The sequence below is a fragment of the Sinocyclocheilus grahami genome, unplaced genomic scaffold, assembly GCF_001515645.1.
Source record: "Sinocyclocheilus grahami isolate Dianchi unplaced genomic scaffold, SAMN03320097.WGS_v1.1 scaffold202.1, whole genome shotgun sequence".
Classification (NCBI taxonomy): domain Eukaryota; kingdom Metazoa; phylum Chordata; class Actinopteri; order Cypriniformes; family Cyprinidae; genus Sinocyclocheilus; species Sinocyclocheilus grahami.
This window is the reverse complement of record NW_015505381.1, coordinates 1184351-1198997: the sequence shown is the minus strand read 5'-3', so window position 1 is coordinate 1198997 and position 14647 is coordinate 1184351. Positions and strand designations below refer to the sequence as shown.

The following is a 14647-nucleotide window of genomic DNA, read 5'->3' as shown; positions in this document are numbered from 1 at the left end:
AATGATTTTAGCAAATGGCTGCAATATAACAAAGAGTGAAAAATGTAAAGGGGTCTGAATACTTTCCGTACCCACTGTATAATTAGCCTCTGCGCCAAGCTTAAAAATATATGAATATCATTGCGTAACAAAATCAAATCAAATGGCATTTATTTTAAAATGAAAGGACAATTTTTTAGCAAATGGCTGCAATATAACAAAGAGTGAAAAATGTAAGGGGGTCTGAATACTTTCCGTACCCACTGTATAATTAGCCTCTGCGCCAAGCTTAAAAATATATGAATATCATTGTGTAACAAAATCAAATCAAATGGCATTTATTTTAAAATGAAAGGACAATTCTGTCATTTACTCGCCACCAACTTGTTTCAAAACTGTATGAATTTCATTTTTATGTAAACTCTTTTTTTTTTCAAAAAAGTGCAAACACACATATGAAAAGAAGTGTGGTTGAATACTTTTTGGAGCCACTGTATTAGCTTTTGCCACATGATTAAGCCTGGGCCTAGGTTAAAGAATCCTGTCAATGTTTCTCATTTTCTATTTTTATCCTTCAATCCTAAAAGAAAACTAAGAGTCTTTATTCTCTTGGTACGCTCATATGTTTTGGTAGCAAAGCAGACAGGCATCAGCATGCTGGATAAACACACACACACACACACACACACACACACACACACCCCACACACAGCTGCTTACAGTCATTTCTCTAGAGGTGGAAATTCCCAGGTTAACACTGAAGCAATTCGATTACATATTAAAGACCCGTTATTCAAAGTTTATCTATCACAAACAAGTTCATGTACAAGCAAAATGCACACCAAACCAAAGCCCTGCGTTTAGTACACACTCAAACATACAGGTTCTTCACACTTGAGCTTCACCAAGAGCCTATAAATAAAGAATAATTTTCACTGTATAAGGACCTTCGAGTTGCTATACGTTTCATTCGGGGTTAAAAAGATATTGAAAATATAGATATTTTTTACCTACAAAAAATATAGCAATATTGTGAAATAATATTACAATTTAAATAAAATATTTTCTATTTGAATATATTTTAAAATGTAATTTATTCCTGTGATGCAAAGCTGAATTTCCAGCATCATTACTCCAGTTGTCAGGGTCACATGATCTTTCAGAAATCATTCTAATACGCTGATTTGTCACTAAAGAGACATTTCTTATGTCAGTGCTATTTATTATCAACAGTTGTGCTGCTTAATATTTTGGTGAAAACCGTGATACTCTTCTTTCCACAATGGTGGCTCAAGTATATTCAGTTTTAAAGAACCATAGCAAAAGCACTTTTGCAGAACTAATCCCAAAATATTGTGCATGGAGTATCCAAAATAACAGATGAATAAAAACCAGACCTTTTTTTCTTGACAAACAAAACATCTACCTTTTTTCTTTGCGTCTCACTGATCCTCAATGTCTGAACCCAAACCACAGCTTCAAACTCATCTACTCGGCTCATGTGTAAACTGAAGCATTTCTGATTTCATACACTCTCCTTTTCTATCTAGTGTCTAGTTTCAGTGCCTTTCTATACCATGCAACTAATTCTTGACTTGATTCAGGTGTGCATTAAAGAGGAAGGACTACTTGGCATCACAGCTTAAATGTCCAATGATCCTTAACCATGTCTTAAGAAATATAGTGATGCAACATTTGAGGATTTCTATAGAAGAAAATGCTCAAGACAAAATGGTTATGTGCATAAAATAGCTTTATTTTTAACAAATCAGAACCTGCATGCAAAAATCAATGATTCATTGACTTCAACATTAGATCAGTGATTTCATCTGGATGTGACCAAACAAAGCAGCAGATTTATCTTTTTTTTTTTATCATTTTACACCATGCAAGTAATGCACAGCTCATTCACGTTCCCCTTAACTAATCCAGAACATCCTTCTACAAAACATAAATAGATTCGGCTTAAAGTCTAAAAGAAATAGAAACTCTTACAAAAAAAAAAAAAAAATCTGTCAAAAGACTAACAGCCTTTGAATTTTCACACTATAGTGTATATAAAACAAATCTAAAATAATTAAAAAAAAATTATCACATGTACAACAGCTGAGAAGGGGCACAAACACCCCCGACCTGAACGCAGGCAATAAAATGAGTTAAATTAATACCAAAAAAAAAAAAAGGAATTAAAAACATCTACAAAAACACTGAAAAAAAGTTAGTACTAGCATTGGTCATTGTTTTCAAACATAACATTTCCATAAATGTTTCTGAAAGATTCAGATGCAAAACATCTGCATTTCACGAACAGGTTTTACACCAAAAGCGAGATATAAGAACAATAAAAAAAAATTTGGCATTTAAATATCTGGTAAATAAAAGGCTGTCAAGAAATGGCTAAGTACCAAAGTTTTACATTTTATTCAAATGGCTATATACAGATCCCTGGATGTACAAAGTCTGTTTGCAGTGAACTGATTCTCAATCAACAACATCTGTACCTGTTAAAGTAGCTTAGCTAACGGTCAAGCAGCACTGTAGTGGATCGAGTCTCTCGTCGCACAAAACCACCACAACAATGACACAGATATGAGGAATGTACCATAACACCATGGTTGAAATGAGTATACATTAGTATAGCACATCGATTTTCAGGTTTTGCTCTCACAGAATTTAGTTTCGAACGTATACTGCATGCCCTCAATTTGGTTCCACCTTGAATGATTTACTAAGGAAATAAAACGTTTTACAGCACACAGATTTAAAAACAAAAGACATCTGATAACGTAAAAGGCTACAGTAACCATCCCTTCTGTAGCACCGATCGTGACATTGACTGTTTTTCTTAACGGCTGGTTCAATGGTCAATCCAAAGCCTTTAACCTGTGAACGGCTCCACTGCACCCGGTAGTGTTTTATTTAGAAAAAAAAAATTATGGACACAATGGGCAACAAGGTGAAAAGGCAGTAAGTGTGAGAACAAAGACAAGAACATCTTTTGACGCTATCCCCTCCGAGTCACTTTAAGATTTCAATGCAAATGTCCAGTCAGAGTGAATTATTCGTGTGAGGTCCTTCTGTGGTTTTTGTGGTACGTGAGAGGTTGGCGGCGGCCCATCAGGCCGAGGCACTGTGTGAGCTTATAGTTCAAAAGAGAGAGAGAGAGAGAGAGAGAGGGTATGTGAGGGTGGGGATGCTCATGCGTAGATTTCTGTGGTAGGAGCTTTCTTGTAGATGGGCGTCTTGCCCAGGTCGTAACTTCCTTCGTCTTTCTTCTTGATGCGGAGAACGAAGTGAACCAGCAGGACGATGAGGAGGATGGCGAAGACCAGACCAACTGCTCCGCCCGCAATAACAGCTAGAAAACAGAAATAGAAAATGTGAGGGAGGCATAACCTTCAGACACGGCCTTAATGGACACCAGCAGCCTGCGTAGATTTTCAAAATATACTTATTGTATTTTCGGTAAATGAAATTAATTATAAATAATTGGTGATAAAATTGAAAATTAGAAATGCTGCCTTGGCAGCTAACTGAAATTAAAGTACTAAAAAAATTTTTTAAAAATAAATGAAAGCCATGTAGAAATATAAAATAAAAACGACATGTACTTGACTATGAAAAGCCGTTTTCACCATGGGGTACTAAAAAAAAAAATTCTCACAATTCAGGCTTTTTCCCCCACACAATTCTGAGTTTACATCTCGCAATTCTGGGAAACTAAAATACATTTTTAGAGCTGTGTGACAATTAGAATTGTGAGAAATGAAGTCAGAATTATGAGTTACATAGTCAGAATTGTGAGCTATAAACTCGCAAATTCTGAGAAGAAAATAGATTGAAGGATCACCATTACCTTTTATTTTTACTCTGTGGTGGAAAGTCAGAATTGTGAAAAAAATGAAAAAAAAAAATGATAAAAAAATACTAAAATAACACTGGAAAATACTGCATTAGATGATAAAACATCAAACCAGTGGACTTTATTTTAGAGCAAAACCGTAAACGCTGATGTACTAAAAGTTTTACTATATTTAAATATTCTATTTAATTTTGCCCGACAATATTTATTAAATTGTATTTAATTTGCTTATCAAACTATCACTAATGCAAACAAATCAAACCGTCTCCTCACCTGCAAGCACCTCTGTATTGTTGAAAAAGCTGTCTTCTCCAGCATGCGTCATGAGCACATTGCTGGGCTGGTCATCGTCTTGCTTTGGTTCTCCACGCCGGCCGACCTCATTTTGTTTAACCAGAATATCGTTATTGACAGTTGGCTTCAGTGCAAATGAACCCTCAGATTCAGGGATCCGGTTATTATTGAAGATACCAGTCTGAGAAAGGAAAAAAATGGTCACAAGATACTCAATACAGAAGTTAAATCGATTGCATGTACAAAAAAAAATTAAAAATAAATAAAAATTAAATACAAACAACCAGCGAGTAATTCAACTGATGGTTTCATGAGTTATAAGCATGCATGAGAATGGCAATTCAAGTTCGATATGAACCGTGAATTAGTCATTTTAGACCAACGAGTCAGTCAGTGACTCAATTGAGAGTCACTTTGACATTCATTAAAAACAATCTGCTCATAAGAGTCACAAATCAGATGACACTGGCTGCATTGAATATTTGTTGTTGTATTAAACCAGTGCATAAAACGCAATAGAAAGATGTGCTGTCGGTTTAATTGCTGTAATTAAAAAAAAAATATTACTTCAATTTAAACAAATTCTTTAAAGAGCATTTCACTTTAAAATGATTCACTTGTTGTAGGCAAAAACCTCATTAAGATGCATCGTTTCGTTTCCTAAAAGGCATTTCTGTAGTATCTCAATAGCTGTTACTCTGTTTGTCATCAAGAAAAAAAAAATCATATCTACCTCGCTTTCTGTGGGCTCATCTAAAAACCCAGAACCTGAGCCATCATAATCATCATCATCATCATCATAGTCAAAGCCATCCTCATCGTCAGTTGGGTTTAAATGAGCAAACTCAAAGTCTTCATTCGGAGAGTCGCCAGAAGACTCCAGATCCTCATTGGACGACTTGTTTTTCAGAGGTACCCATGTTTCTGTTTCTCGTACCTACAAAAGAGAAATAATTTACATGAGAAATGTACGCTTGGCACCATTTGTTCCAAGACAAATCACCAAAGAAAAATGTGCAAAATCACTCTTTCATAAATGTAATCCAATGCAAACATCAGAAATCGAAGGAACAGTCACTATTGAGTGACAAGAATGATTTAAGACCTGGTGTAAAACATCTTATCACTTTAAAAGTTATGCAGGTTACTTTTGTTCTGAGAGCACACTTAAATTGAATTAAGACACACCAATGCTGTTAATCACGTTAGCAGAGCCAATCACTGCCAATGAGTTTGAACAATTAATTAACTAAGCCTATTAGCATAACAGGAGGAAGTAGATAACACAAACTGATTTATGTTTTGTCTGCTTTTCCTCTTTGTCTCTCTCTCAAGACTCAAGACAGTTTTCACTGTTGCAGGACATCAAAACATTCTTTTTTTTTTTACAAAAATAAAAGATTCTAAATTCTATTCTGAATGGCACTCAACTGTGATTCACACTATATTGTATTACAATCAATTCAGTCTTAACCTTAAAGCGAGTTGGAGAGGTAAGAGGCAAGTTAGTGCAGGTTTGGCACCATTGTGTAAAACGACGCAAGAATTCAATCGGACAGGGGCTGAGGGTCTTTATCAGTCTCGCTCTCCTGCTCGCTGTCAAAAACAGATTTAATCAAACCTGACGACTCACTGAAACATTTCACATACCGGGAAAGCAAAAACATTCATAATGCACAGGTGCGCACTCATGGCGTAACCACCTTAGACAAATTTCAAACACACCTTAATGAGGATTTCAGTAAGGCAACAATGACTTCAAGTTTATTGCAAATACAAGTTATTAAAAACAAATTCAATACTTAAAATGGCTCTAGACACAAAAGAGTGGTGTTTTTAAAATGGAGACCGGCGGGACTGACTGACTCAATTTCCAGGAAAACCAGGATCATGTAAACGCCACATGAAACTGCAAGTCAGCTCTAGCCTGCTCTGTTGTTCGAAGATAATAAAAGAAAAAGGGAGAGCGAGAAACAGAGAACGACAGAAACCACAAGAGGGTGTGGGGAGAGAGGCCGACATACTTTACGGTTTTCAGCCTTACAGTGCTGTGAAACCCCACTCCAAAATCCCCCTACATTATGATATACTGAGCTCTGAGGGAAAGTTAGTGCAGGTTTGGCACCATTGTGTAAAACGACGCAAGAATTCAATCGGACAGGGGCTGAGGGTCTTTATCAGTCTCGCTCTCCTGCTCGCTGTCAAAAACAGATTTAATCAAACCTGACGACTCACTGAAACATTTCACATACCGGGAAAGCAAAAACATTCATAATGCACAGGTGCGCACTCATGGCGTAACCACCTTAGACAAATTTCAAACACACCTTAATGAGGATTTCAGTAAGGCAACAATGACTTCAAGTTTATTGCAAATACAAGTTATTAAAAACAAATTCAATACTTAAAATGGCTCTAGACACAAAAGAGTGGTGTTTTTAAAATGGAGACCGGCGGGACTGACTGACTCAATTTCCAGGAAAACCAGGATCATGTAAACGCCACATGAAACTGCAAGTCAGCTCTAGCCTGCTCTGTTGTTCGAAGATAATAAAAGAAAAAGGGAGAGCGAGAAACAGAGAACGACAGAAACCACAAGAGGGTGTGGGGAGAGAGGCCGACATACTTTACGGTTTTCAGCCTTACAGTGCTGTGAAACCCCACTCCAAAATCCCCCTACATTATGATATACTGAGCTCTGAGGGAAAAAAAAAAAAACCCACCGTCTAAGAAAGTACAGCGGATACCCTGACTGTGAAGAGGCATAAGCCATGCTTAAATTCTCAAAAGCAACCATTAACTTCTCAGTAAATGTATATAAGCCACTTAAAAGTGTTTAAAAAAATAAAAAATATCCCACCGCCAAACCTAAAAGCTCTAGACCAAGACGGACTGCTAAAGAAAGTCCCTCAATTTCTCAGTCGCAATGCAGGAAATAATGCTTTTTGTCTAAGTTCTCAGCAATAACCAAAAATACCCTCACCAGCATTTAAAAGAAACAAAACCAATACATAAAACAACAACAGCTCTTAAAAGAATCAGTTCATTTAGTTCACCTAAAATGACAATTCTGTCATAATTTACTCGCCCTCACGACGTTCCAAACCCGTATGACTTTTTCACACAAAAGATGATGTTTATCAATGTTTGTGCTGCTTTTGTCTAAACAATGGAAGTAGACGGGTGCTGTCAGATCCAAAAAGTACAAAACTAACAATTAAAGCAGTCTGAAAACTGGTGCACAATTGAGCTTGAACTGAAATATAAATTATTATTCATGTCATTGATTTTGCTAATCATATCTGGCATCAGTGACTATACAGTAAGTCAGTCATACAGATTTGAAACGACAAGGGTAAGTAAATGAGTAAAAGCTTTATTTCTGAGTGAACTATACCCTTAGGCAACCCTCATGAAAGCTGTATCATATGAAGATGACAAGTATGACTATGGCTCTTATCCTCAAAGTGAGCTGTAATGACGGGGAGGGAGAAGCCTGTGTAAATGAACCAGCTTAGTAAACCAGGCCCAAAATCACGACTAGCAAAGCTAGGAGCAAATCCGACCATCTGCTGACAAATGGTCTTGCATCTGTTCCTGTGAATCACAATGGGAGACGCAAAGAGAAGACAACACAATCAGTGACTCATCCATTACTGTGATAAACTGTCCATGGTGATCAGGCGATTATTCACTGTTTGAGTTTAAAGGCCAAAATTTAAATAACCACGACTGTTTGCATCTTAGTTTTACCAAGCAACTTCCGAGTTTGAAAAGTCACAGAAAGTCAGAACATTTCACAAAATGACTCCTCAAAATGCCTAGATTCAGTCTGGGATTCACACTACAGATATTATCTGCTGTTGTGGTTTGAAGACTCTCCTTGTTGTCCTTTCAGGTCACAACCAATTACAGCCTCAGTCGTCAAGACAAATGTTGTCTGTCGCTCCCACCAATAGGATTTACCAGTGTATTGTGTGTCATCTGATCTCCTCATGAGATACACTCCTCACCCAGGACAGAGTGAATGTCCTACTTTGCACACAAACACACTCGCATGTCAGGAGAATTCCTTCCACCTTTACGGGAACTATTTATAGCCGTGTTTTCCTTCTTACACTCCCAGCTCAATCTCAGCAGCGGGGCGGAAAGACTCACCTGCCTGTCATTGTTCAATCACATGCCAAATTCTCACCCCAACACCTGTTCAAAGCCCTGAAGCATTAGTGCATGCGAAGGAAACAGGATTGGACACTTCCTTCGAAATCTTCAACTAAACCAAACAAAAAGGACTATTCAGGCTCATTGTTGTCAGCCTTTATTCTCTCACACAGGAAGTGCGATCACACTTTCCTTCTATCTGTTGGTGGCTTTCATTAATGAAGCTTCTCACCATTAAGTCAAAGACTGTTTAATACACAATGAACCATTCTGAATAGCCCAAACAATCAGTATTGTGTAATCTGGACATGAGGAGTTCAAGCTTTCTGAAAACAGACCTTCCCTGACTGGCTAAAACCTGAAGTTAACAGAGACTTAAGCCCTATTCGCACGGGATTAGCATTACCTGGTGACCTCCAGTCATTTGTAATAATTGCGGAGGTTGTCTGTGATCTTAATCCCGTGCGAATCGGCCATGTCTGTAATTTGTAATGTAAAAATTCCCCCACAAATTACCTACCATATTTCACCGAACACCGAGGTCCTGTGATAATATTAGTCCCGTGTGAATCGGCATCTCTGTGATTCAGCCAGCATTTGGCGGGTCGCATATCATTTTTCAAGGTTTTTGTTTGCTGTGCGCCTTTTAATCCATCTTTCGCGAAGAATGGAGCTGCATTGGAGTGTTTGATAGTATTTTGGGTGCTGTCGTCATATTGCTACACCATACAATTTGGAGAAAGAGAAAGCTGAAAAGGTTTTGAGGTTAATGTGTTACAAATAAATCAAGCATAAAGCTTGAGATATTATTTTAACCTGGTGAAATGTAAATGACAGCGCACGAAAATATATTAGTTTCTTTTTTTTTTAAATCCATCTGGACCATTGAATGGGACTCTCAAAGCCTTGACATCTGGGTATACGGGAGACAAGTCAGTAAATTCGAGTAAAATCACAGGCTTCGCTTATCCCGTGCGAATGCACCACATGAAATTCATATGTGGGGGGGTAATTTCAAAATCACACAAGGTCCCCAGATAATACTAATCCTGTGCGAATAGGGCTATAGATTGGATTCTGGGATCAAAAATGAGTCAAATACATTCTTGGTGGTTTCCAAGAGATTCACCAATTAACTATATTACACATCTCTAAAGAATAGCACCCATTTCACACTATTACACCTATGTGCATTCAACAGGAAACAACCACGTTCACAGGTAAAGTTGCAAACCTATTTAATATATCCTATGCATAATTACACTTTAATTACTTTTTATAGCAGAAATGAGATTAACACTTACACACTGCCAAAAAAAGATTGATTCAGATGACAATTTTGAATGAACATTATTGCATTAATATTATGTTTTTATTTATAGAGCACATTTAACGCAACACAAGTTGACCAAAAAAAAGTGCTTAACAATAAGAAAAAGTCAATCAAATATATTATGAAAGTAAAAAGAAAAGAAATCAAATAATAAGTCTCAAGACTAGCTTTAAAACCATCCAATAATGGGTGAGGCCCTGAATTATTATTAATACTATACATGAAAGGACCTATAAAAGAGCATTCTGAACAATTACAAGACTCAAGAAAACAACTTGAAAGGTAATCCAGGATACTGCAAATTAGCAATAAATGTGTAATTAGATGTGAAAGAACACTGTGTTTGTAGGAACATCAATGGGGTGATTAGACTCCCAAGATTTCTTCAACTCAAGTCTAGAGACCTGAGAAACACCCAGACGGGTGTTTATTTGAAGAATTGGTATTTTCAGGAGTACAAACATTTATACGCCAAGAAAGACAAAAGGATGGAATAGCCATTGCTTAGGGGGAGGGTGTAGTCCACAAAGAAACTTTACTAAAGACTAGGTAGAAAAGCCAATTCAGATGAATACAGATATCACTAACCTAATTGCTAATACGTTATAATGAGCAAACTATTAATTACTACTTAAAGGGGTCATATGATGCCATTTAAAAGATCATCATTTTGTGTATTTGGGGTAACAGAATATGTTGACATGCTTTAATGTTCAAAAAATACAATTTTTCAAATACTGTACATTATTGTAGGTCCTCTATGCCCTGCCTCTCTCAAACACGTCTGTAACACCGTTCGTAGTTCAGGAAGGAAGCGGCGGGAACCGAAATAAACAAATAAAAGCATTAAAGTGCTATCATTAACACCAATAAGCAGAAAAAAAGAAACCGGCCAAGTCAAAAAAAGAGGAACCATCACTATGAAGGACAGCTGGTGACTGGTTATCAGCATTTCCAACTAAAGCACAACTGGCATATGGTTAATAGCTCCACAAGCAACAGAACTGGAACAGTGACGGATGTGGTCTGCTAAATGACTCTAGAACACACAGGATTCCCTTTACATGGCCTCAAGATATTCCTTTGGACTTGCAAAACAAGAGCAGACAGCATAAGGCATTGCATTTATTTTCAATAAACAACTGCATTTACTAGCAGAGTTGCTGTAATAACAAATTCTTCTTTCACCCAAGCAGCAAATAAAACTCTCGGTCAGTGCCAACATTCCAGCCTCAAAAGCGATTTAATAGGCCAGTGGACAGCAATGCAGAAGCATTATAACATCCTGGCGAAAGTATTTATCATGTCCACTGCCTTTCAGATGAGCTTTGCACCCCAATAACAACTGAATAAATAAATAAAAGCAAACCTATTCATACGCAAATCACCTCATGCCTAATTCATAACAATCATTAGCAATACAACTGGCATGGCCATTTCACTTAAAATAATTAAATAACCGTTCATGTTATCTTTTAAGATAATGATTAAGCCATTAAGGTGACAAAATACTTTATGGCCTCAAGATATTCCTTTGGACTTGCAAAACAAGAGCAGACAGCATAAGGCATTGCATTTATTTTCAATAAACAACTGCATTTACTAGCAGAGTTGCTGTAATAACTAAAATTCTTCTTTCACCCAAGCAGCAAATAAAACTCTCGGTCAGTGCCAACATTCCAGCCTCAAAAGCGATTTAATAGGCCAGTGGACAGCAATGCAGAAGCATTATAACATCCTGGCGAAAGTATTTATCATGTCCACTGCCTTTCAGATGAGCTTTGCACCCCAATAACAACTGAATAAATAAAAGCAAACCTATTCATACGCAAATCACCTCATGCCTAATTCATAACAATCATTAGCAATACAACTGGCATGGCCATTTCACTTAAAATAATTAAATAACCGTTCATGTTATCTTTTAAGATAATGATTAAGCCATTAAGGTGACAAAATACTTAATTTTTTTCCAACTTTTAAATGAAAGATTATTTGAGTATGTTTTAAACGAAAATTTAAACATACTTTTTAAACAGCCATTTATTTGTGAAATTTACTAGCAATTCCTGAGAGAAAATAGTTTCTACAGCAACATTAATAGCTAGAAAGAAACTGGGAAAACAAACAAAAAAGTTTGTCACATACAGGTAGGTATATATATATCTCTCTCTCTCTCTCTCTCTCTCTCTCTCTCTCTCTTGGGAGGTTATCGATATCACTGACACTTTTTTTTTTGTTTGCCCAACATGTATCTTTCTAACTAGAGATTATATTTTATATCAGCTAAGGTGGTGAAAGCTACACTCATATTCAAATATAACTAACCCCAATGCCAAATCGAGAATATCCACTCATACTTTGCCTATTACTGAGGTTTAAAGTGTCCATGTCATGTTGAGTTTAAGCCACACAAACTTGTCCAGTGGCTAAAGAGGAGGGACCTGGATGAAAGTGGTGGACCATTTAAATCCGCCGAATTGTGTGAAATCCCAAAAGAAGGGCTGGTCAAGGTCAGGAGGGGTCACATTCCTCAGGAAAACGCTAAAGAATGGAGAGGGAGGGGGATGAAAGGAACAGACTCTTCTGCATGATTTTGAGGAATGCTGCAGCCTTCTCTGCCTTGAAGGACAAGGCCTGTTGTGCGTGTGAGCTTGTTCTCACATTCCCACCCGAGATTATATCACACCATCCGATGCACTACTAACAGCACAGCTGGTTTACTGTTCTATTACCCGTGGATTACACACTAAAACCATCGACAGACAAGGTCAAGACGCAATACAAAAGCTGCATCTGTTGGTGTTTAAGTGTAGATAAAGATCTGCGGCAACACCTTTCCAAAGGTCTGTGAGAGAACGGAAGGTTTGGGCCCAAAACATTTGCATTTTGACTTGTGTGAGGGTGTGTGTGTGGCTGGCTGATCCAGCAAGCACACTGGGTGGCATTTGTCTTCCATTTCAGCTCCAAAGACATCTGCAGCAAGCTATTCTTTTGAGTTATGAAAGAACTGGCCAACACAAAACTGTGGCATCCCATTCACAGGTGCTCCAGTGGGTGATTCCATAATGAACAGATGGAAATTTAAACCTCATGGACTGAATCCAGTCTAATCAAATAAAGCTATAAAAAAAATCCCTGAGGGCCAAAACTGTCACATGAAAGCCAATGCTACTCATGAGGTTACTTAAACAAATACGCGCAAGACTAGTTTGGTGCCAAAAGCCATTAAACTATTATCTTAAATATTTCGTACACGCCTACATAAATATACACGCACACAAATTGAATATCACAAAACCACAACTCCACGACTAATTGTTCCTCGTCTAATCTTACCCTTGAGGTTTACTTGAGGTGCGCGCGCATTGGAAAATGCGACCAAAGACCGAGAGGACTTGTCTACACGTTTGACAATTAAACTAAAGCTAAATTATGAATCTAAAGTGTTACGTTTGTTGAACATAAAACTTAGAAGCCTTTGTTGTTTCAACAGGTCTGTTGTCAGGGAGCTAAAGCGTTAGCTAGCACAAGTCTAACACCTTTTTTCCCGTCATTTGTAATTAAAGAAACCAATTTTACTCGATTATACCCCTAGTATCTTAACTGGATGTAATATAAAGTTAAAATTCACAAGATCCGTTACTCACAGATTCAGCGAAAACAGCAGCAGCCGCAGACAAAACCAGCATGAGGTAAACTTTCAACATCTTCTCTTCAAAATAAAAAGCCCCGATGCCGAAAGTTGTTGTCGGTTTCCGAAGTGAATCACTTCTATAAATCAAAATAAACCGGTCCTGGTTTTGTAACTCCTCTTTTATGTCGATTTATATCGCGTATTTCTTACTGCTATCCTCTGTGTTTGTACGCAATACTCCTGTGTAACGATTGATCCAGTTTGGTTTTATTTAGAGCCGTGACCAACCTAAACCCGCCCCCTCTTCGTGCGCAGCCAATCAAGACACAGGCAGAAGCAGTGACGTGGTTTTCGGAAACTCCGGACGCAACAGGTTTACAACACAATACATTAGAATCTATCATGACGACGAAGTACTTTGTAAACAGAAATTTTACGATGATTAGAATACGTTTTTTTTTTGACTATAGAAAACAATTGTTTTAAGATTAATCTCTTATAAATACAAAATCCTCCGTTCTCTGACAATTACACGTGGTTAACGTACTTAATATAGTAACTAATTAAATAAAACTAATTAATTAATATCCGTCCTTAACTGACCAAAATGAAATTATGGAATCATGACTAGCATGTTTGAGGAAGTTTTAGGACGGGGTGCCCAAACTCGGTCCTGGAGGGCCAGTGTCCTGCAGAGTTTAGCTCCAACCCCAATGAAACACTCCTGCTAATCAAGCTCTTATAGGCATACTAGGAACTTCCCGGCAGGTGTGTTGAGGCAAGTTGGAGCTAAACTCTGCAGGACACCGGCCCTCCAGGACTGAGTTTGTGCACCCCTGTTTTAGGAAGAAGAATTAGGAAAGAGAGACGCTCGTGGAAAGTTCAATGACGTAAACTTCCTGGATTTTTTTTTAGAGTACTTTTTGATTCTTCCCTTTTCCCTTAAGCATTCTGAAAAACGAAAACCACAATGATATTTAGATGCTATTGCTGATAAAAAGAGTTTTCTTTTTTTCTTCTCTACTACTGACAGAAGTTCTTAAACTAGACCAGATGGCTTGCTGGTCTTAGTTGGTTTTAGCTGGTTTTAGCTGGTCGATGGTCTCCCAGCCTGGTGGTCAGCATGCCGATCTCCAAAATCCTCCAGCAAACTGACTAGGCTGAGACCACTTAAGACCAGCAAACCATCTTACCATTTAACGAGTTTATTTTCTTTTTTCGTTTCATAAATATCAGTTACGTTCAGGTTTAGGTGGTGTTGCATCATAGAATTAACAGTTGTCATTTCCACTAAAAGGCGTAAGTTTGGTTCTCATCCAGTCACAGTAACTGGAAAATGATGGAATAACTTACCACAGCATTTCTATTCTAGCATGACTTT

General features: G+C 37.5%; 1 protein-coding gene across 1 annotated transcript; it reads right to left on the bottom strand.

Annotated features, from left to right (window-relative positions):
* Positions 1-1870: 1870 nt before the first annotated feature.
* On the bottom strand, positions 1871-13521 carry LOC107595421 (syndecan-4-like). Its single transcript, XM_016285824.1, has 4 exons — positions 13280-13521; positions 4869-5072; positions 4115-4316; positions 1871-3337 (listed from the first exon to the last, which is right to left on the bottom strand). Exons 1-4 carry the CDS (start codon positions 13337-13339, stop codon positions 3177-3179), a joined length of 627 nt encoding a protein of 208 aa, XP_016141310.1. The 5' UTR covers positions 13340-13521; the 3' UTR covers positions 1871-3176.
* Positions 13522-14647: the final 1126 nt, after the last annotated feature.